Source organism: Zosterops lateralis (assembly GCF_965231275.1).
Source record: "Zosterops lateralis genome assembly, chromosome: 25".
NCBI lineage: Eukaryota > Metazoa > Chordata > Aves > Passeriformes > Zosteropidae > Zosterops > Zosterops lateralis.
The window spans coordinates 5,766,375-5,787,342 of NC_139785.1; the positions used below are offsets into that span (position 1 = coordinate 5,766,375).

The 20,968-nt window shown below is 48.0% G+C and overlaps 1 protein-coding gene across 3 annotated transcripts; it reads left to right on the forward strand.

The window, feature by feature from the left end:
- Positions 1-609: 609 nt before the first annotated feature.
- Positions 610-20,943, forward strand: MSANTD2 (Myb/SANT DNA binding domain containing 2; the record flags this gene model as incomplete). Of its 3 annotated transcripts, XM_083878111.1 has the most annotated exons (5): positions 9,437-10,066; positions 10,704-10,750; positions 11,333-11,591; positions 13,263-13,323; positions 18,879-20,943. In XM_083878111.1, the coding sequence occupies 3 exons, from the start codon at positions 11,513-11,515 to the stop codon at positions 19,729-19,731; spliced, it is 993 nt and encodes a 330-aa protein (XP_083734237.1). In that variant the 3' UTR covers positions 19,732-20,943. The 3 variants fall into 3 exon arrangements, with proteins under 3 accessions (XP_083734236.1, XP_083734238.1, XP_083734237.1); XM_083878110.1 differs by lacking the exons at positions 9,437-10,066; positions 10,704-10,750 and adding an exon at positions 610-1,089; XM_083878112.1 differs by lacking the exons at positions 9,437-10,066; positions 10,704-10,750; positions 13,263-13,323; positions 18,879-20,943 and adding exons at positions 610-1,089; positions 12,486-13,007.
- Positions 20,944-20,968: the final 25 nt, after the last annotated feature.

Genomic DNA, 20,968 nt, shown 5'->3' on the forward strand with positions numbered 1-20,968 from the left:
GGAAAGAGAGCCCCCCGCCCACCGGAATGAGCCGCAGTCCTTGGGGGATGCTCGGTAATGAAGGCCAGATTTCAGGGGTGCTCCACGCCAGGGATAGGGGGTGCCCGGCCTGGGGAAGTGTTTGGCCCGGCGGGGCGAGCTCAGCTCCAGTACGGTGGGAAGGCTGTGCCACAAGGATCGGGGGTGCTAAGGCTCACTTTTGGGGTGTTCGGCCGCACGTTTGGGGTTCTCGGGCCGAGGCAAATCGCGGGCGGTGAGAGAGAGGAGTTGAAGGGTCGCCGCCCTGAGGGGTCTGAGGGGACCCTGCCCCGCCCAGCGCAGGGCCACGCCCACCGCGGGTGGTGCTGAGGATAGACCACGCCCATTCACAATACAAACTCCGCCCATTTAATGACCGTCCCCACATCTGACCACGCCCCTTCCGCATAACCACGCCCCTTCCCCGCCGGCCACACGCCCCTCTTGTAATGGCCACGCCCCCTCTCTGTGGCCCCGCCACATTGGCGCGTCCCGGTCCCGCCCCCTCCCGCCCGGCCCCGCCTCGGCGCTGCCGGAAGTTCCGCCCCCGGGCACCGCGCCACTTCCGCCCGCTCGGTGCGCACCCCCATCATGGCGGCGCCCTGCGGCTCCTCGCAGCTCCCGCCGGCCGAGCCACCGCTCCGCGTCCCCAAGATGGAGGTGCTGTCGCCGGGCTCCCCGGGCGCGCTCAGCGACGGCAACCCCAGCCTGTCCGACCCCTCCACGCCCAGCGGCGCCTCCCCTTTAGGCGCGGGGCCGGCGGCCGGCGGGGCCGCGCTGGGCGCCCGCGGCGGGGCCTCGCCCTCCGTCTCCTTCTCGCCCGGCGGAGCCGCCGCCGCCGCCGCGGCCGCCGCTTGCCGAGGGATGTCCTGGACGCCGGCGGAGACCAACGCGCTGATCGCCGTGTGGGGCAATGAGCGGCTGGTGGAGGCGCGGTACCAGCAGCTGGAGGGTGCGGGCACCGTGTTCGGCAGCAAAGCGCCCGGGCCCGCCATGTACGAGCGCGTCTCCCGCGCCCTGGCCGAGCTGGGCTACGAGCGCACCCCGTCCCAGTGCCGGGAGCGCATCAAGGTACCCCGGGAGGGGACGGGAGGGCGCGCCGGGGGTCCCCGGGCTGGGGGAGCTCCTGGGACAGTCCGGGGTCATTGCTCCGGAGAGTGTTCCCTGAGCGTTCTGTGCTCCTTGGGCACCGTGTCCCGGCAGTTCTGTCCCGTCAGGATCTGTCCTGAGTGTCCTTTGGCGCTGGCTGTGAGCATCCTGCTGGCTCAGCCCGTCCTTTGGCCCTGGGGCTGGGGGCACCGTGTCCCCCAGGGCTTGTCCTTTGGGGGTCTCTGTGCTGCAGCTTTCTGGAGCGTTCTCTGGCCTTTTTGCACGGTTGTCCCCAGGTGTGAGCCCAGCCCTTGCCCTGGGTGCAGGGTGCCTTATTCCCTGGCTCTCATTGCCTCCCTCCCTGCAGTCCCATTGGTGTCTCCTGGGTGTCGCATCCCCTGGGTCCCTCCCTTGCTCCTGTATCCTCCAGCAGCACCTTTGGGACACGGGTGCTTTACATCCCAAGGGTTCAGTTCCTCTCCTGTGGCTGGGCTGTGGCAGCACCCCACGGTCCTGAGTGGGGATGGACACAGCATCCCACCCCAGCTGTTTGTGTCTCCTCGTGGAGACAGCCCCAGCAGGATGTTTCCCCTGGGTTTCCCCCTTTGGCCCCGAGAGCTGTGGGCACTGTGGTTGACTCTGTCCCCTCCTGTGTCCTCCAGCATCCTCTGGCCATGAGGGGCTGGCACTGGCGGCTCCCTTGGGCTCCCAGTTCCCCCAGTAACAAAGGGTAGCTCTGGTTGCTCTTTTGCACTCCTGGCTCTGTCCTTTGCTGTGGAGTTGTTTTATGGTCTGATGCCTTCCCTGGCTCAGCAGGAGTGTGCTGTGGCTTCACAGACCTCTTTGAGTAATTGATGAACAGCCCCATGGGCTGTGTTTTCCAGAGGGGTCTTTAGAGTTCCATCATTCCCTGGGAAAGCAGGGCTGAGTTTGGCTCCTGATTTGGGAGCAGTCACTTTGTGCATCCTGTTTTTACGGAGGAGGTGTTTGGATGGTGTGGAAATTGCTGTGGGGTTTGGGTTTGTAAACATGGATGGTGTTTGGGAGGTGAATTACACGCTCTGATCTCCTTCTGGCTCTGATTTCTCCTTTCCTGACCCATTGGGATCCTGCAGCCACTTCAAACACTGATGGAGTGAAAAATGTGTGTGTTGTTATTGCTGGGGCTCAGTTGTTGTTGTTGTTGTTGTTGGTTATTTCTCCTTTTCTCTTCCCATCCTTTAAAAATCCCTGCTGGCCAAGCTGGGCTGGGGCTGTCCAGGTGTGCACACCTTTAATTTACAAAATACATGGAATGAGGGATGCTGCAGCATCAGGAATGCCTGAGAGTGAGAGATTTCCACTTTGATCCCTGTTGATCAGAACAGCCTATCCTGGACAGAGATACTCAAATCAAACCCACTTTCTATAGAAGTTTTGAGTTCTCAATGTGTTTTTCTCATGTCTGTGAATGCTGCCCAGAGATCTTTTTCCCTGGAACACACCTGAATATTTTTGCACTGCAAACCCTCCTGGAGTCCCTCATTTTCCTGGTGCCTTCCAAGCTGCTTGTTGCTTGAATCAGCTCTTGTACAAACCTGTGAGCTTTGCCATGGGCAGTTGCATGGTGGAAAAATTCCTTGAAGTGATTTGGTTTGTCCAGCGGTTGTGGGCTGTGATGAGAGTCAGTGCAGTGACTGTTGAGGTCCCCAGCCCCAATTTTGGGGGATGCTGGCAGGTTTTGAGGTGTTAGAACAGCCCAGGACTGGCTGTTTGGGTTTCCATGGTGCTGATTGCAGGAGCATCTTGGTGACTCCCAGCAGTTTGACCCCCTTGCAGCTGGGGATTCTCCCACTTTCCCTTCACAAGTGAGGCTTGAACTCACCTTTGTCTCTGAAATGTTCAAGCTTGGGTGAAACCACCCATCAAACAGCAGTCAAAGAGCTCAAGGCTGTTATTTATCCCAAGAGCAGCTCCTGACAGACCTGTTGGATGTTTCTAGGTTACAGAACTTTGGGGTGGACTCTCCTTCAGTGCTGTAACACCCAGCTGGGAGGGAGTTGTGTGTGTTCCATCCATGAGTGTTCAGTGCACAGCTTGGCTGTGTGCAGGAGGGGAAGAGCTGATGGAATGCTGCTGTCTCTGGCCCCACACACCCCAACTCTGCATCTCCTGGACCCCCACAGTGTGAGCCTTCCTTAGCACAGTCATTGGAGCAGCAAAAATGTGGCTTTTCTGAAGCCTTTGGGCTCTCTGTGGGTTTTGGCCTGGAATTGGTGGGAAATTTGTGCTTATTGAAAGCTCTCCTGGGTGTCAGGAATTTACCTTCTTACAGGGATTATCAGGATAGTTGTGCCAACCCTAAAGTCCCAGTTTTTGTAAGATCCCAGGCAGGATTGGCTGCTTGGCATCTCAGTGGTCCACCACAAATAAAAATCACTTCTGGATGTGGAGGGGTCATGCCTGGATTCTTCTCTGAGATGGAGCAGGAGGACTGTCAAGTGTTGCAGGAAGGAGAGGAGGGCACAGGGACTTTGGAATCCTCCACACTGACAACAGGACTGGGGAGATGGTTCTGAAGGAACCCATGCCTGTGTTGTTCCATTCATTACCCAAAATGTTCTGTGTTCCATGAATTTTGTGAGATTCTTAATGCCCATCAGAGGACAGAAGCTTGAGGCTTTGCTCTAGGATAATAAATGGTGCTTCAAACATCCCGGGTTCAGCTGGTTTTTAAATGAATTTTAGATAAGGATGGTGTGCTGCTTTCCTTGGGATCACCTGCATTCCCTGGACATAACCAAATCTTGAGTGTCAACAGCCCAGTTGAGCTGGAAAGGAACAAGTCAGCTTGTAGAGCAGAGGGTTTTGCAGTTGTATGGCATGGATGCATTCCCTCTTAATTCAAACAGGGTGTGCAGGAAGGTCCTGATGCAGATTTTTGCCCGTCTCTTACCATCTGCTTGTGCTTTTCTGCACATCAGCAGCTGGAGCAAGGCTGCTGTGGGATTGGAGCTGCTCTGGAAAGGTCTGTTTCAAATTTAGGGATTCACATGGAACCATTCCAGCAGTTTCTCCTTTGGAAAGAGACCTTGAGTCTGACCTGGGGGCTCTGAGGTAGGTGGTTTGGGGAACTCTGCAGTTGGGAGCTGCAGGAGGAATGGAACATCTTGATTTCTGCCTGTTGTATTCCCAGAAAAGCTGTTTTGTGTGCCATGGCATCCTCATCCTGACAAGTCTTGTTCTGTCCTTAATTCTTGCTTGTTCAGTGACACTCTCTGTTTTCCTTTCATCCAGCCCTTTCCTATTCCCTGTGTTCCTGAAAAAGGGTTTAGCCTGGTTTTCTGTCCTGAAACTCATCACCTTCCCACAGCAGCACATGGAGAGCTTTTTGTTTTCAGGTTTGACCTTAGAGCTGGGATTTTAAGGCAGGTGATGGAGTATTTGGCCAATCCTTGCCAGGATCCTGTTTCAACCAGGCAGCAGGAGGTTTGCTGGGAATTTAAACATGGGAAAACGAACCCTTGCCTTGTGCTGTGGAGCTGTTGTGTGGGGGAAACACAGAGTTTGGAGATCACAGTCCATGGGGTACATGAAACATGGAACTTCATGGTCTCATCCTCTTCCAGCAGTGACAGGATGCTCTGGGAAAGCTCAGGTGAGCTCAGGTGTGCAATTGGAGTTGAGTCAAGGGGTGTTTTCAGGCAGAAAAGGCTCGTTTTGTTTTAAAGGAATGTTATTGAAATGATGGTCTCCAGTTGTTTCTTCAATACCAGGTTTTAGGCCTTTTTTTAAACCCATGGGGGATTTTTTGCTTGTCTCACTTGCATCTGTATGGAGGGTGGAATCGTGATGGGACATGGCTCAGCTGGGCTGAGAGAGCATTTCAGGGCTGGAAATCCTCTGGCTGCGGGTGCAGCCGGAGAGCCTTTCCCCAGCAGAGACAAATCCCTTCTTAGAAGTTGCTGTTAGAACTAATTTGGAGGCATTTTTAAAATGTCATTTCTTCGGCTACTGCAGAAACTTGAGTTCTGCTTTTATTTTGCTTTTCCCAGAGTCGGTGCCAACCCATTGATTCAAAGAGAAGCAGTTCCAGCGTCTTAACTCCTGAGTGCAGGAATTCCCAAGCATCACTGCCAATCCAGTTCCCCTGTTGTTGGTTTTTTTCTGTGTGCAGCAACTTCCTCCTCCCCCCAGATGGGTGACTGGAGGTTTTGGCTGGGTTGTGGTTGACCACAAAACTAATTTGTTTTTCAAAAAGAAGATAAATACCTTGAAGAAGCTGTTTCAGTGCTCAGAAAGAACAAAGCTGTAGACGGGGAGTGCCACAAACCCACATGAAACGGGAAGGGGTGGAAAACCACACCTGCCTATCTATCAGCTGTTGGTATTTCTTGCTTTAGGCAACGGGGGCTTGTTTGTAAGGAGGTTGTGGTTTGAGCTGCTCTGTGATGTAAACAATCTGTTTGTAAATCTTGCGTGGAGTTTGTTTTTTAAGGCAGGAAAAGCTACTCCAGCAGAGCTGTCTCTTTGCTGTGGTCTAGTGTGAGCTGCTGGATGTTAGAGGATTTCAGCCAGAATTCCACCCTTGGCTCCAGTGGGTGGAGTGGCTGTCTGTGTGATTTGCAGATGTCAAATGATGGAGCATTGGTGCATTTTATTATCCACCTTCAGAGCAACTTTGCCTTTGATTTGAGCTGACAGGAAGGATGGAGAGGGACTTTTTACAAGAGCCTGGAGTGGCAGGAAAAGTGGGAATGTCTTATCAGTGACCAGGCAGGGCTGGATTGGATATTAGGAAAAAATTCTTCCCTGTGAGGGTGGGGAGGACCTGGCAAAGGGTACCCAGAGAAGCTGTGGCTGGAAGTGTCCAAGGTCAGGCTGGAAGTGCCCAGGGCTTGGAGCAACCTGGGATAGTGAAAGGTGTCCCAGCCCAGGGCAGGAGGGCTGGAACAAGATGAGCTTTGAGGTCACTTCCAACCCATTTCCATGAATCTGAGTTTCTATTTCTTTTGAACGTGGTTTGTCTTAAGTTTATCTCAGTCCCAGCTCCCCATGGCAGTAACTCCCTGGGCTGTGATGTGTGGAGGTGTTGAAGTCACCTCCCATTCTTCCCTTGGCTCAGATAGATTCAGATGTGCTGAGTTTTCCAGGCTGGGCTGTTCCTTGCCATGCCTTGAATCCTTCCCAGCTTCTCACTGGAGGATCTCATCTGCTCCAGTAGGTGGGAGAAACTTTTTGTTGACATTTATAGCTGGGAAAAATAAACCCTTCAGTGACAAAGAGCAGATTTAATTGTTTCAATCCTTTCTGGGGCTGTGGCAGAGGAGCATTTCTGGGCTATGAGTGTCATGTGGAATGAACCCTCTTGGATTTGCTCTCAGCCAGGGTATTTGCAGAGTGCTGGTAAGAATCTGGTCTGGATTGCACATGCAGGATGAGTGTTTTTAGCATCCAGTGGCTTCTGCAGCCACGTTGTGTGTCTGTGATCCTCTGGTGCAATCCTTGTGTGCCTGGGCCATCCACTGCTCGTTCCATGGGTGCAGAATGATTCCCAGAGTGGGCTGGGGGTTATCTTGTAGAGACAGAATCCTCAGCATTCTGATAGCAGCAACCAGTGGAGCTTCTTCCCAGGTTGTCCCAGAGACTGTGAGATGTGGGTTTGAGATGTGAGGTCTCAAATCTTCCCAGGTTGTGGATTTGAGGCTGTGAGGTCTGTTGTCACAGCACCACACATCACTGTTTTCCTCACCCTGATGGGACACAGCCTGTTAAACCCCAGCTTCGTTTGCTCTTGGCTGCTGGCAGAGTCTTGTCTCATGGGGGCTGACCTCTGCAATTTTCTGTGCAGCTTCTGTTAATAATTCCTGTCCAGGCAAGAGCTTTTTTAAAATTATTATTATATTTAATTGTGATTTAGAAATTGGCAGTGGTGTGTGTGAGTTTGTGTTCAGTTCCAGCTCTCCCTAACAAAAACCTGTGTCTGCCCTGCCTGGACTGACATCCCCCTGCCTTTGCTGCCAGGGTGACTTTGCTTCTTTGTTGTCCCAAGAGAGCTCTGCTTCTTACCTCAATCAAGACAATCAACTTGTCTATATTTACCCCCCAACCCTTCTCCCTTAAGGACATTCCCATCACTTTTCTACTGCACTGGAGCCAAATCCTTCAGGAAGTCCTTGGGTAAATCAGGATACAACCAAGGCCTTGCTCTTTGATGTAGAGAGTAACTCACTGTACAGCTGTTGTGTCCCCAGGGCTGTGTCCCTAGGGCTGTGTCCCCAAGGCTCTGTCCCCACGGCTGTGTCCCCAGGGCTGTGCTCAGACAGATGTGCAGCCAGCTGTGGGGCTGGAGCCTTTGCAGAACTGGGCTGTGGCAGCTCCTGGACTGACCCTGAGCTCTGGGGGTCTGTTTGGGTGCTGGGCTCTCATTCTGCAGAGGGGTATTCCTGTTTGGGTCCTCATGCTGGAGATGCATTGGTGTCACCAGCTGCCTTCCTGCAGTGGTGTGTGGCTCTCCCAAGAGTTTGAGGTGCTGCTTTTCTCTTTTTTTTTTTGATAAACCACAGAAATGGGACTTGTTACCCCATATAAGTCTTGTGTTCTCCTGCCTTGCACATAGCTTTTAACCTAGAAGTTCATGAGCTGAAGCTGTTGCACAGATTTGTTACTTTCTACTCCCAGGAACTTAAAAATAGAGACTTCAAGACCTTTTTCACTGTCCCCTACAACCACTCCAGGCTTCAAAAGCTGTTTCTTTTGTCCCAGTGTAGTTTCATCTTGTGTTTCCTGTGAATATCCTGGCATGATGATGAGGGAGGGAGCTGTTGGGCACTGCTGTTCTTAATTCAGGATATAAAGCTGAGAGCTCCTCTCCATTAAGTAACAGAGCATCTTTGAAGCTGAGTGTTGTGCTAAGTGGTGCTCTGGGACACCAGGACCCCTTTAGGCTGCTATCAATAAATCAGCTTAAACAGATAAGTGTGGACACAGCCACAAGCCACCAAACTGCTCTGCAGAGCCCATAGCTTCTCCCTGAGTGAGAGCATGTCTCAGATCAGGGATCTGGAATTCCCTGTTGGACAACCTCAGGTTATTTATAAAAAGCTTGCTGCGGTCTGGTTCTCCCTCATCTTATTTTTTTGCTGGAAGGAGAACCATGTCTGCAGCCTTCCTAAAGGTTTTTCTCATCCTCATCCTGCAGTTCCTGCAGAGCTCCAGGTTCTTCGGTGGCTTCACTTGTAGAGATGAGGACTCGTGAGTTAGAAATGGTGAGAAAATCCACATTGAGCTTTGTGACTGTCTCCTCCTTTGGTTTTCCTAACTCTGAATTAAGCGGGGATAATATGTGTTCGTGTTGCAGGCAGTGTTGCAGAGCAATAAGCAAAAGCCTCGGTCTCTTCCAGTCTGAGCAGTCACTGGGCAGTGATCAGGTCTGTTTTCAGTTCCTTGTCCTAAATTTCCTGCTTTCTGTATCTGTATCAATATGTGTGTGTGCACTTCAGGAGCCACGGAGCAGGAGTTGGACACCAGGAGGAGTAGAGGAGGTGCGTAAGAAAAAAAAAACCCAGATCTTAGATCCTGGAGGAGATCAGGAGAACCTGGTGAGAGAAAGGTTAAGGATTGTAAAATGTCCAGGTTTCCTGAGGTCTGAGCAATAATTTAGGTCTTACCAGGCTCTCTGAAGAAGAGAAGTCTGTGGGTTTACATGGTGACTCGTGGTGTTTGGAGGGAACATCAGGAGAAGTTGTAGGGGCTGCCAGTTGGAGACACTGGGGAGAGCCTCTGAGAAGGAAGAGCTAGCAGGAATCTTGATTCTCCAGCACACAAGACCAAGGAGTCACCAGCTGCTTAGCCACAGGCCTTTTGGTGCTTTGGAAAGCCCTGTATTTGAGATTATCTCCCTCAAATTTTAGGATATCACCTTCCAGAAGTGGAGGTAACACAGCCAGGTGAGCATCTGTGCAGTGCCCCCAAAAGTATCTTGACTTTTAAGGGTAATGAGCAATCACACTGTTGCTCATTTATTTTCATCCCCCTTCCTGTGCTGCTCCCTTTAGTTTTCCTACTAGTCCACATTGACTTGCTGCTAAATCATTTTGATAGTAAAATACACCAGATTGCAGCCTGGCTGAAATAATTAATTACTACAAGGCTGCTACCTAGTGTGGGATCCTCTGTGACCCCCTTGGTGGGGAGAGACGTTTGAAGCACAGGCTGAAAATAGGGTGTGAAAATAGAGTGGCTGAGGGTGTTGGGCATTCCCAGAGGGCTCGGCCAAGCGTAGGGATGCTTTGGAAACAAGTTTGTTTCACTTGAAGGCTGCTAATAAATTCAGCTGGAGCCTCTAAATCCGTGTTTAACTCCTATGGAGAAGCTGGGGCAGGTACAAGAACTGGGGTTGGGAAAATACATTTTTAAAAAAATCTAACTTGGGTGGATTTTAGAAAGAATCTGGGAGTGAAATGACTTTGCCCTTATCAGTCAGTGAGATTTGAGCTGAAAGGAGAGAAATTGGAGTGAGAAAGCAGAATTTTAACAGCCAAATGTATCTATGCCCCAGCCTGAGGGAACCCTCTTTGCACCAGTGAATACCAAGAGGTTTCTGGGCTGAATTTTGGTTCTAAGTTGCCACAGCAGGTTGTTTTCCACCCTGCTCACAGACAGAAAACTAAAATATGCTGGTGTCCATCCAAAGAGGATCTACCTGTTTATCCTGAGGTAGTTATGGCAAAAGTGGGAAGGGTTCCACCTTAAACCGTGGAATAACTCATGCCTGTTGCTGCCTGTGTGTTTATATGGGTTATTTTTTTTTTATTTTGTGTTATTTTCGTGTGTTTTTGTTTAAAACAGCAGAGTAATACTGACTTGCTGCTTAGCGGTTTTGCTTCTGCCCCCAGGGCTCTGAATCTCAGGAGGAAACTGGTTAGAAATGTATCCCTTTGCTGCTGATGCTGTTAAACCAGTGTGTGAGGAGAATTAGGTAGGTTCCAGCTTTCTGGAGTTTTAAAAGTTCCTTTCTTTGGGGGGGAAAATAATAAAAAAAAGCAAGTAGTTTTTGTAATGATATGTCCATTCCAGTCCTCCTGCAGAAAGCAAGGTAACAGGACTAGTCCTTCCCAAATTAATGCCTCTCGTGAATTCTGGAGACAGCTTTGCCATTCAAGGCAGAACCTCAGCAATCTGGTAAATTTAATTTCTAATAATGTTATGAAAAAAATACCCAAGACCCAGCAAACCTGGGGGGGGGCATTATCATTGTCTTTCAAAATCAGAATTAAAACCACATTGAGGGTCGTGTAGAAAGCTTTAGGGTTTTTTTTTACTCCCAAGTAGTTGTCTTTTGCTCCAGACGAGGGGGAAAACATGGATGGAACCATATTTTGGAACCATCCATTGGCTTATCCAGCAGCAATGAAGTGGCTTAGCCCTTGATGTGAGATGTCAAAGGGGTCACCAGAACTGGATGAGGTTTTGGCACCTGTGTGGGAGGTTCTGCCACAGCTCTGTTTGAGAGGCTGCTCACACCAAGCCCCCTCAGTGCTGTTACTTAACTTGATTCTTGATATCAAAGTCTGGGAACTGGGAGCGTTATTGATTTGACCTCTTTTAAATTTCAGCAGCTTCACAAGAGACAGAGTGAGTTAGTAAGGAATGCAAAAAATATGTAAGTAATAAATATTTTCCTAGCTGAATAGCTTAGGCATATTCATTTTGTACCTTGTGTCTTCTTACCAGAGTAAGGAAGGTTGGACTGTCTTTGCTTTTGGGGGAAATCTTTCTGTTTTCCTTTCTCTCTCCTCCCTGCTTCCCCCCTCTCCAAGCTGTGGGCACAACACCAGCTCTGCTTTCTCCTCCTTGTATTAGGTGTGCATTTTCCTGGCTGATTGGTGTCTCTGACTGGGGGGCTCTTTGGTATTTTTATTTATTTATTTTTTTCCCTGCATCCATAGGAGATCCAGGGCTTTTATTTTTTTTTTTAAGTGAGAAAGAGAAATAAAATCACCCAAGTTAAATCTGAGGAATCTGTAGCTGCTACATGACTTGTCCTGTGTCACAGATTTTAACGCTCAGCGGGAATGTCGGATATACACGTAGATTAATTTGGGAGCATTTCTCACGAGCGTGGGGCAAATCTGACCAACACAAATAAACCCCCAAAGCCCTAAACTCTGCCTGTGTGAGTGTGTGAGTGCCTGTGTGCTCATCCAGCCCCACAATCCCTGAGTGAACCTCTTGTGTTTCTCAGACCCTCCGCAGGTGCTACAGCCGCGTGAAGGAGCACGGCGTCGGCAAGAGGAAAAGCAGCTACACCTTTGAGCAGCTGGAGCAGGTGTTTGGGCAGGGAGGATGGGACTCCCAGCCCTGCCAGCCCGTCCTCATCAACAGCAGTGGCTTGTACCAGGAGCTGGAGTCAGATGGCAGCACGATGGAGGAATACTCTCAGGAGGACTGGGGAAACCACAGTCAGGATCTTCACTGCTACCAGACCGGCGAGCAGGAATTGGGTGAGAAATCCCGTCTTGGCACATCTCCATCCTTGGATTTTACCTGTGCTCGGAGCTGTCTGGCACACACATATCTCTGTGCCAGTTTTCACCTCTCAGACAGAATGTGCTCACAGTGCTGAACACATCCTTGGGGAGAAAAGAGACAGAAATTCCTCAATTAATCAAAATCAAGCTGTGGTTCTTGAAGTACTTTAGGATCAGGACTGGAGAGAAGAAGGGCTCTTTGGGCAGAAATAGCAGAGGTGACACCTTCCCTGTCTCTCCTTTCACTCTCAGTTTTACTTTCCCTCGTGGGATTTGGGAAATATTTTTCCTTTCAGTGGTTACCTGGGTGTTAACATTCAAACACCCTTTGCTAATTTGTGAACGGGGCTTCAACCTGCTGCTGGCAGCACCAACAACTGTAAAAAGTGTTGTTCTTTTTCATTTACCTTGATATATTAATATTAAACATGTCAATATATTTATATCCAGAGATGTGGCCTTTTTTAAATGAAAAAAACAGCAAGCAAGCTCACACTCAATATTTGAGACCTAAACCCAACTCCTCCATGTGCTTTTCTTGCCCTAATTATTGCTGTCTCTGCCTAAAAGTCAGTATTTAAATTAATTTGGAAGTTTAATTGTTACCTATGGCTTTTTAACTTTTTTAAACAGATCAGGGTACCACATCCTTGATAGAAAACACACTCCAGTCTGAGCAGTTCTGGGGAGAAGTGTGTTTCTTGATTTCTTGAGGCATATTTCTCTCAAGCTGCTGCTCTTATGGGTGCGTGTTCCTCCCTTGCTTGAACAGAATTTTTGTCACAGTGAAAGCTTTAAGTTGATCAGATCCAATGGAGACACAGGTGAAGAAGGTGAATTGTATAAAAGCTTTTTTCCCATTTGTAGGATGAAAGAGGGAGAGGAGATGCAGCCTGGTGTCTGTACACATCTGTGTTTGGGGGACTGGTGAGTCAGGATGCTTTGAAAGAGCCTCAGATCGCAGTTTAATGTTAAAATTTGCAAGTTGGCTGTTAACCGCATTCCTGCTCCTCAGACTCCTTCCCTGGGGGATTTAAAAGTCAGAAATATGTGGGAGAAGCAACAGTGGGGAGAAGAAAACGTTACAAAACGTATGTAAATGGTGGCTAATTCTGTCTGGTGTGGCTGGTTGTGGTGAGTCAAGCTGGGATCTCCTGGTTTGTCACCACTCTCGGGGACGTTTTCGTGCGCTCGGGCTGACGATGCCCTTCACGCTCTGGAGTTGTGAGCAAAGCACTTGGCGCACAAGGCCTGAATTGAACACAGATGCAGTTCTGCTGCTGCTGCTGCTTCCTCTTCAAATGTGCAATTAGAAGCAGAGTTGCTTTTTTCTTATTTTTTTTTTCCTTGAAACAATGTAGTTTGCAAATCTGTCGATGAGTGATTTAATAGGAGGGATTGGAGCCTGAAAGGTTTTGCACTTGCAGGGAGAGATTCAGATCATAACTGACCATATCTCTTCCAAATTAAAGAAAAACCCAATCAATTACAGAGGGTGTCACATGCAGAACTCCAGCAGACTGCCTGGCTTAGGAAGCAACTCAGATTTATTTTTAATTTAATATCAACCTCTTAAAAAAAAAAAAAAAAAGCCCTAAGAACATTATTTAAAATCTAATTATGTGGTGGAATTTTACCTTTCAGATGAAATGCCTACCACGAAAAGAACATTAAAGATAAAACAGGAATCTTCAGAAGACACGCAGTAAGTAATTTATGAATGTTTTACCCTGGAATGTATTTCCCTGGGGATGTTGTGCAGGAGGGGAGGATATTTGAAACTTCTGTTTATAATTATAAATACATTGTGCAAGACTATTCATACAGTTGAATCTGCTTTATGCATTATTCTCATTACCTCAGAACAGCTGAAAAGCTTCACAACTGTGTTTCTCCTTGGCTTTGCCATTCAGCAAAGAAAATAAGACTTACTACACGGATGTGAGGATTTAAACCACGGCTAGAATCCCTAAGAACAGCTCCCTTCTTTGGTGGGGAAGGCTTGCCAAAGCTTGGGAGTCTCTGATTTTCATTTTTATAACTTTCCAGACCTCACTTGTAACCTTTTGGCTGGGTTTAATCTAACAAACACTGGGGCCTTTTGAATGCTTTGAGCATTTGGCTCTCCCTTGCCCTCTCCAACAATAACACTGAGCATTCCCAAAAATGAAAGGAATTGTGCTGTATTTACTCAGTCCAGGGCTGTTTTCTGCCAGCCTTTAGGGGTGGTTGTGGGTCTGTCTGCAGTGGGATAAGCCCAGGCTCACAGATTTCCACACAGGAGCTCCCACTCCAGTGGGTTTTGGTGTCACTGGTGTTTTCCGTGCTAGAAAATCAGCTGCTGTAGGGTGGGAGGTCAGCAGCACTGGGAACAGCAACAGAACATCCCTGATGACTCACACAGAGCAAAGATTTTTGTGCTGTAACTCAGCAAAAAAAAAAAAATGCTCTACAAAAAAAAAATAAATATAAATAAGTATAAATAGAAATAAATTTAAAATAACTTAAGAAAAGAAAAATAATTTTAAAAGAAAAATAATTAACGAGAAGTTTCCATGGCAGTGGTGTAGCTTTGGCAGACTCCTCACTTCAGGTGGATATTGACACAGCCAAAGGTGACTTTTTTGAGCAAATTCAGTTTAACAGCTGATGAAAAATAGCTCTTTCCAGTATAAACTTTCTGACTGCCTCCTTGAACAGTTTTTTTGGTGCTATTCTGGAGTAATTTTATCTTTAAGGAGCTCCTTAGCAGATAATCCTGAATTTTCTGAGGTGAAGGCTTGGAACCACATGAATCTTCTCTTCCAAATTTTAATGTCTACATAAACAGCTGAATTAGATTTTGGTAAATGAGACCTTTCAGAGTTTTATGTTCATTTTTTTCCCCCCAAATTCCCTGTAAAATGCAGTGGAGTCTGAACTCTGGGGCATTTTGTGAAACGTGCCAGTGATAAACTCGTCCTACGTGCAGAGTGGAAGCACAGAGCATTTTCCAGTGCACATATTTGCTGAAAACTGCTTTTCCCCTTGTCTGTGAGGAGAAGGAACTTGTAAACTCTGACTCAGTAGGTTAAAAGCAGTCAGAAGATGCACGGCTGATACAAAGATAAGCTGGGTATTTATTTTTTTTATCTTAAAAAAAATAAAATTTCATCTAAAAGCCACAGTAGATAAATAGTTGTCAAAGTCTTTCATCTCTTTGCACAGCATTTTAAAATGCAGATAGTCTGGTTCAAAGGCGGGTTCATCTGCCTTTTTGGTCAAGGGCAGATTTTCAGCAGAAATTGTCTCCAGAAATCATTCAGATCCTGGTGAAACTTGTGGTGTGCTTTTGGACATAGAGAAACAGAATTCTAGAATGGTTTGATTTGGAAGGAGCCTTAAACCTCATTTCATTCCAACCCCTGCCATGGGCAGGGACACCTTCCACTGTCCCAGGTGCTCCAAGCCCTGCCCAGCCTGGCCTTGGGCACTTCCAGGGATCCAGGGGCAGCCACAGCTGCTCTGGGCACCCTGTGCCAGGGCCTCAACACCCTCACAGGGAAGATTTTTTTCCCAGTATCCCATCTGACCCTGCCCTCTGGCAGGGGATTCTGCCCCTCTGCCCCCCCAGGTGAGACCCCACCTGCAGAGCTGCCTCCAGCTCAGGGGGCCCAGCACAGGGAGGACCTGGAGCTGCTGGAGGGAGTCCAGAGGAGCCACAGAGATGCTCCAGGGCCAGAGCCCCTCTGCTCTGGAGCCAGGCTGGGGAGCTGGGAGTGTTTACCTGGAGAGGAGAAGCTCCAGGAAGAGCTCAGAGCCTTTTCCAGGGCCTAAAGGGGCTCCAGGAGAGCTGGAGAGGGACTGGGACAAGGGATGGAGGGACAGGACACAGGGAATGGCTCCCACTGCCAGAGGGCAGGGCTGGATGGGAGATTGGGAAGGAATTCCTCCCTGTGAGGATGGACAGGCCCTGGCACAGGGTGGTGAAGGGCAGCTGTGGCTGCCCCTGGATCCCTGGAGTGCCCAAGGCAAGGCTGGACAGGGTTTGGATCAAGCTGGTCTAGTAGAATGTGTCCCTGTCCATGGCAGAGTTGGGAATGAGATGAGCTTTTTAGATCCCTTAAAGGCCAAAGCGTTCTAAGTCTGTGACACACAGAGACTTCCCACCTTTCACTTTATTTTTGACAGTGTGGGAAGCAAAGGTAACCTGTGTCCATGTCCTATTCTCCATCAGGATGCTCCTTCCCCATGTCAGCTCTGCTGTTGCCTGCCCTTGACTGTTGTCTCCTAATAAACGGTTTTGAGAAGTGAAATACTACTTTAGAGACTTTGAGAAGTGTTTTGATTCACTGCCGGTTTTGGGAAGATGAACTAGAGAAAGCTTGTGGATCTTCACTGGCAGCAGCTGTTCTGGGCCCTTTGAAGTCTTGCCTGGTTTGGAAACAGCGCCTTAGAACAAATTTGCGCCTACTCTTGTCTCAAGTCTTTCCTCATTTGAATTGCAAAACCTTCCAGGGAGGAAGAAATGCAGGTCCCAGACTCCAGCAGGGAGGTGATGGTTTGATGATGAGGGAAAATCCAGCTCTAGGGCACCTTCTGCAGCTGAAAAGTGAGATTGTCCTGAGACACACAACAGGTTAAACCCTCTGCTCAGCTCCCATTGTCCTCCTGAAAAATTAATCATATTTACAATATAAATAAAGCAAATATATAAGCACATGTTTAATAAATACTTTTAAATAGTTGAATGAATGAAAATTACATTTTAAATTAATAATAATAGTCATTTTTACTGCTTATGATGCCTTTGCTTGGCTAAGTGATCAAGATCCTGGATACAGCCTGGGAATGCAAAGCTCAGCCAAGTCAGGTCTTGGCAAAAGCGAGAAGATGCTAAACCTGAGAAGCAAAAAAACTCCTTAAAATTGGTCTTTCCCTGTTTCCCTCTGTGCTGGAAGCGGTGGGTTCCCTGTGAAAAGCCCTTCTCTGTCTGCTGCAGGAGCTCTGCTCTCCTGCAATGATTCCCATCCCCTGCAGGAGCAGTCACAGTGACTAATGCAGCCAAGCTCGGGCTCTGGGTTGTGCCGAGCTAAACCCAGCAGAGTATTTATAGTGCACTTAATAAAGGTGGGGGCTTTGCTTTCAGTTCCTCGCTCTGTTCCTCAGCTGTTGAATGAAAACCTGCCCACGCCGTGCTCTCCTGTCTTTGCCTTGGGAAGGGAATAACTGGAGCTCAGCTGTCAGCAGGAGTCTGTGTGTGCCAGTGCTGACACCGAGCTGTGCTCCAGCACTGCCCTGTCCCCTTGTCTGTCCTACCCCCTTGTGCCCACATGGTAAACTTGCACTTCCAGAAGCCTCAAAAAGATGTTTTCTGAGTATGGTAAAGCTTTAAAGCGGTTTTGCCACAATGTTTGAGTAAATGGAAGTGGATTTGGGGTAAGCACACATTGTTCTTCTCTCTTGCTGTCAGGTAGTGGAACTGACTCCTGAGAGATAACTTGGAGCAAGAATCAGAATTTTGGTGCTGATGAAATAAGTGTTTTTAAGAACCCCTGGCACAGACAGGGCTCTGCTTGTCCAGCCTGTGCTCTAAAAACTCAGTTACACTCCAGTTGTGGTGGAAATGCACTTCCCAAAGTGCCTTTGAAGGTCTTTTCAGGGAACTTCTGACATGTTTGGTGCTACAAGACAGGTGAGACAGATGAGGTGGTGATGGATGTGATGCCAATGTCACTGTGAGGAGGGAGCTGTCCCAACCTGGATGCTCAGAAACACTCAGGGGGGCTTGGACAGTGCAGATGAGGTTTGCAGATGGTGTGCACCAGCCATCCATCATATGTCAAACCAGAGCTGTGTGTCCTGAGTGCCCTCAGCCTGCTCCAGAGGCCTCCATCACCTGCAGGACATCCAGCAGCTGGAGAACTTTGTCAGAATCTCGTGCCTTGTAGTTAGACCTGTAAAAGCTGATTTTTTGGGGGGATGAAAGGCTCTAAAGTGGAGCCTCTCCAGCACCACAGGAAGGCTCTGCAACTCCCAGTCCAGTTTTCTTTGAACCCTTACATACATTATGATGGAAAAAGCCCTACTCCCCATAGGGATTTATTGCCCAGCCTTGGTTGTGGGGTGTCACATCTGCTCCTAGAGACCTTCATGTCCCTCAGCAGTCTGGTGCTGGACTCCACTGGGAAGCAGTTGGGAAGGACTGGTTTTAGGGAGTTTAAATGATCTTGAGGATCCTGCAGGAGGAGGAAAGTTTGCCCTGTGTTTCCTGGTATAGTATGTCCTCCTGGTGGGATGTGGAAGGAGAAAAAAATCCTCCTGGGAGTGCAGTGGCCTCCACAGTTCAGCTTTTCAGACATGGCACAATGGATAAAGGAAGGAGAGTTGCACGGAAAGATCCTTTACATCCCTTTTGTTGGACCAAGAGAGATTTCTCTGTTAGCAAATGAGTTGCAGTATCTTCCTACAGCTTTGATTATAGGACAATAACTCCTCGAATTAGGAGTTCTCCCTACCAGCTAATTACAGCCTAATGGTCTCATTTATCCTGGAGGAAGCTGTTCCAGCTCGCTGCAGGTGCACAAGGATGCTCTCTCCTGACGTAAACCCCTTTCTGAAACCTTGCTGCTGGGAGTGAAAACAGATTTTTGTGAGCGTGGGAATTTCTCTTTTGGCTATCTGGAGGGATTGCTGCTGTCTTTCCCTCAGCATCCAGGATGTGTCTGGGAGCATCTTCTGCTCCAGGGGATTGGTCCCTTGAGCTGTGTTTCCACCCCAGCACCAGGACAGAGCCCTTGGGAGTGGCTTCATGCTCCCAGTGGGGTTTTTACAATTACAATCCCATTTATTGGCATTAATTTGGGGACAACAATGAGGCAGAAGTGTTTTGAGTGGCAGTCCTGAGTTCAGGATGCAGCTCATGGACTGTGTGCAGACAGAAGCCCAGGACTGTAAAGACTCAGTAGTTGAGTGTGTATTTATTCAGCAGTTCCATATATATATTTGTCCATCCTGTCCTTCCTCATCTCCCTTGGAAATGCTTTGATATCAGGAGGAATTTGGGTTGGGTTTGTTTTGGTTTTATCAAGATTAATTTAAAATTTCCCCATCAGGGTGTTGTTATAACACATAAACTGCCCCAGAAATGTGTATAGTAGTAAGAAAAATCAGACAAGAAAGCTGATGGGCATTAATGTTTTCTGAAGGTTGGTGTGTTCACTGGGAAAGTTTTTCAGCTCTGATGCCTTTATCCTTCTCTCCCCCTTTCTTAATTCCCAGGAAGCGCGACGTCATGCAGAACATTATGCAAATCTTGGAGTCGGTCCAGTTGAAGTGGGAGCTATTTCAGAGCTGGACGGACTTCTCCAGGCTCCACCTTTCTAACAAACTGGCCATTTTTGGCATCGGGTACAACACCCGCTGGAAGGAGGATATCCGTTACCACTACGCCGAGATCAGCTCCCAGGTGCCCCTGGGCAAGCGGCTCCGGGAATATTTCAACTCAGAAAAACCAGAGGGTCGGGTGATCATGACCCGAGTACAGAAAATGAACTGGAAGAATGTTTATTACAAATTCCTGGAGATCACCATCAGCGAAGCCAGGTGCTTGGAGCTGCACATGGAGATCGACTGGATTCCCATCGCTCACTCCAAACCCACCGGAGGGAACGTGGTGCAGTATTTATTACCGGGAGGGATCCCGAAAAGCCCTGGCCTGTACGCCATTGGATATGAGGAGTGCCACGAGAAACTCCCCTCCCCTCTGGCCGAGCACCGGGCACCCGACCCTGGCAACGAGACTCCAGGGGAGCTCGAGGTCCCCTCCCCACAGGCCTCCCTTCGGGTGGATATGGAATCTGCCCGGATTATCTACTGTTACCTCGGCATCGCCGAGGTCCGGACTCTGCAGCAGTGCCTGTTTTTACACTTCCAGGCAAACACCAAAACCTTCAGCAAAGATTGGGTCGGGATCAACGCCTTTTTATCTCAGAACTGCGTCGTAGAGCCCGGCGTCTCCCCCAAATCCATCTACATCAAATTTGTGGAAGTGGAGAGGGATTTTCTGTCCGCCGGCTCTTTGGTAGAGTGCCTGGAAAAAGCCATCGGGTACCCCTTAAAATTTAACAACTGAGCCTTCATCCTTCATAAGGATCAGGGCACTGCGCCCCATTTTCCATCTCACTCGGATCCTGTCCGTTCCCATCCGGGCACGGGGGACTTTTCCTCCTGGGAGGGTGTTTGGGGTGCGCTCCCCGTGCGCCGGGCCCGGCTCCCGGATCGGCGTTGGGGCCGGAGGAGCGCCCGGCCCCCGAGACGACTGTCGGTACATTCCACACGGGACAAGCTCCTACACACACGGCGTTTTCATACACAAACTGAGGGTCTGGTCTGGTCTTTTCCTTTATTCCACGGTGTCTCATTCGGATGCATCCGTCTCTTAAGTGTTACTCTGGATCTGACTCAATAAGCAATAGATAACGGCGAGGGAAAGCCCAACTCCCGGCCCGGGGACTGTTTTTTCAAAGCCACCCTTAGGTATCTTGTATATAATTTAGAACTTCACTTTTTTCACCATCGAGTGTTCTCCTCTCTCCAAACAGTGTTGCCTGCAAAGACTTTGGGTTCCGTGACGTATTCCACATCCTTAGTAGCGTTGCCATATCTGCTTTTATTTTATTTTATTTTTTTATTGTTAAAATAATTCCTGGCCTTTTTATTTTTTCTTTTTTTTTTTTCTTTCCTCATTGATTTTTCCTATTTTTCTCCTTTTTTATCATTATTTTCCTCTTATTTTTCTCTTCTTTTTCTTTTTTCTCTATTCCTCTTTTTTGTTTTCTTTTTTATCTTTTTGTCCTGTCTGTTTTGTTTTTTTTTTTACACTTTCTTTATATTTTTTCTTTTTCTTATTTTAGTTTTTTTTATAATTTCTATTTTCACTTTTTACCCCTTTTTTGTCTTTTCTTTTTCTCCTTTCTGTTTTTCCTTTTTTTTTTCTTTTTCTTACTTTAATTTCAGTCTTTTATAATTTCTATTTTCACTTTTTACCCTTTTTTTTGTCTTTTCTTTTTCTCCTTTCTGTTTTTCCTTTTATTTCTTATTTTAATTTTTGTTTTTTAATAATTTCTATTTTCACTTTTTACCCTTTTTTTTGTCTTTTCTTTTTCTCCTTTCTTTTTTTTTCTTTTTTTCCTTTTTTTTTTTTTTTTAAATCGAGTTCCGAAACTCTCTGTGAGAAGAATAACCTGGCAGCTGGGGAAAAAAAAACAAACAAACAAAAACAAACAGATGATTCTTTTTATTTGTTTTGTTGTCCACCCATTGCTTATGGATACAATCAAAGCTGTGAGAAGGGGGAAGGTGGGGAGGGG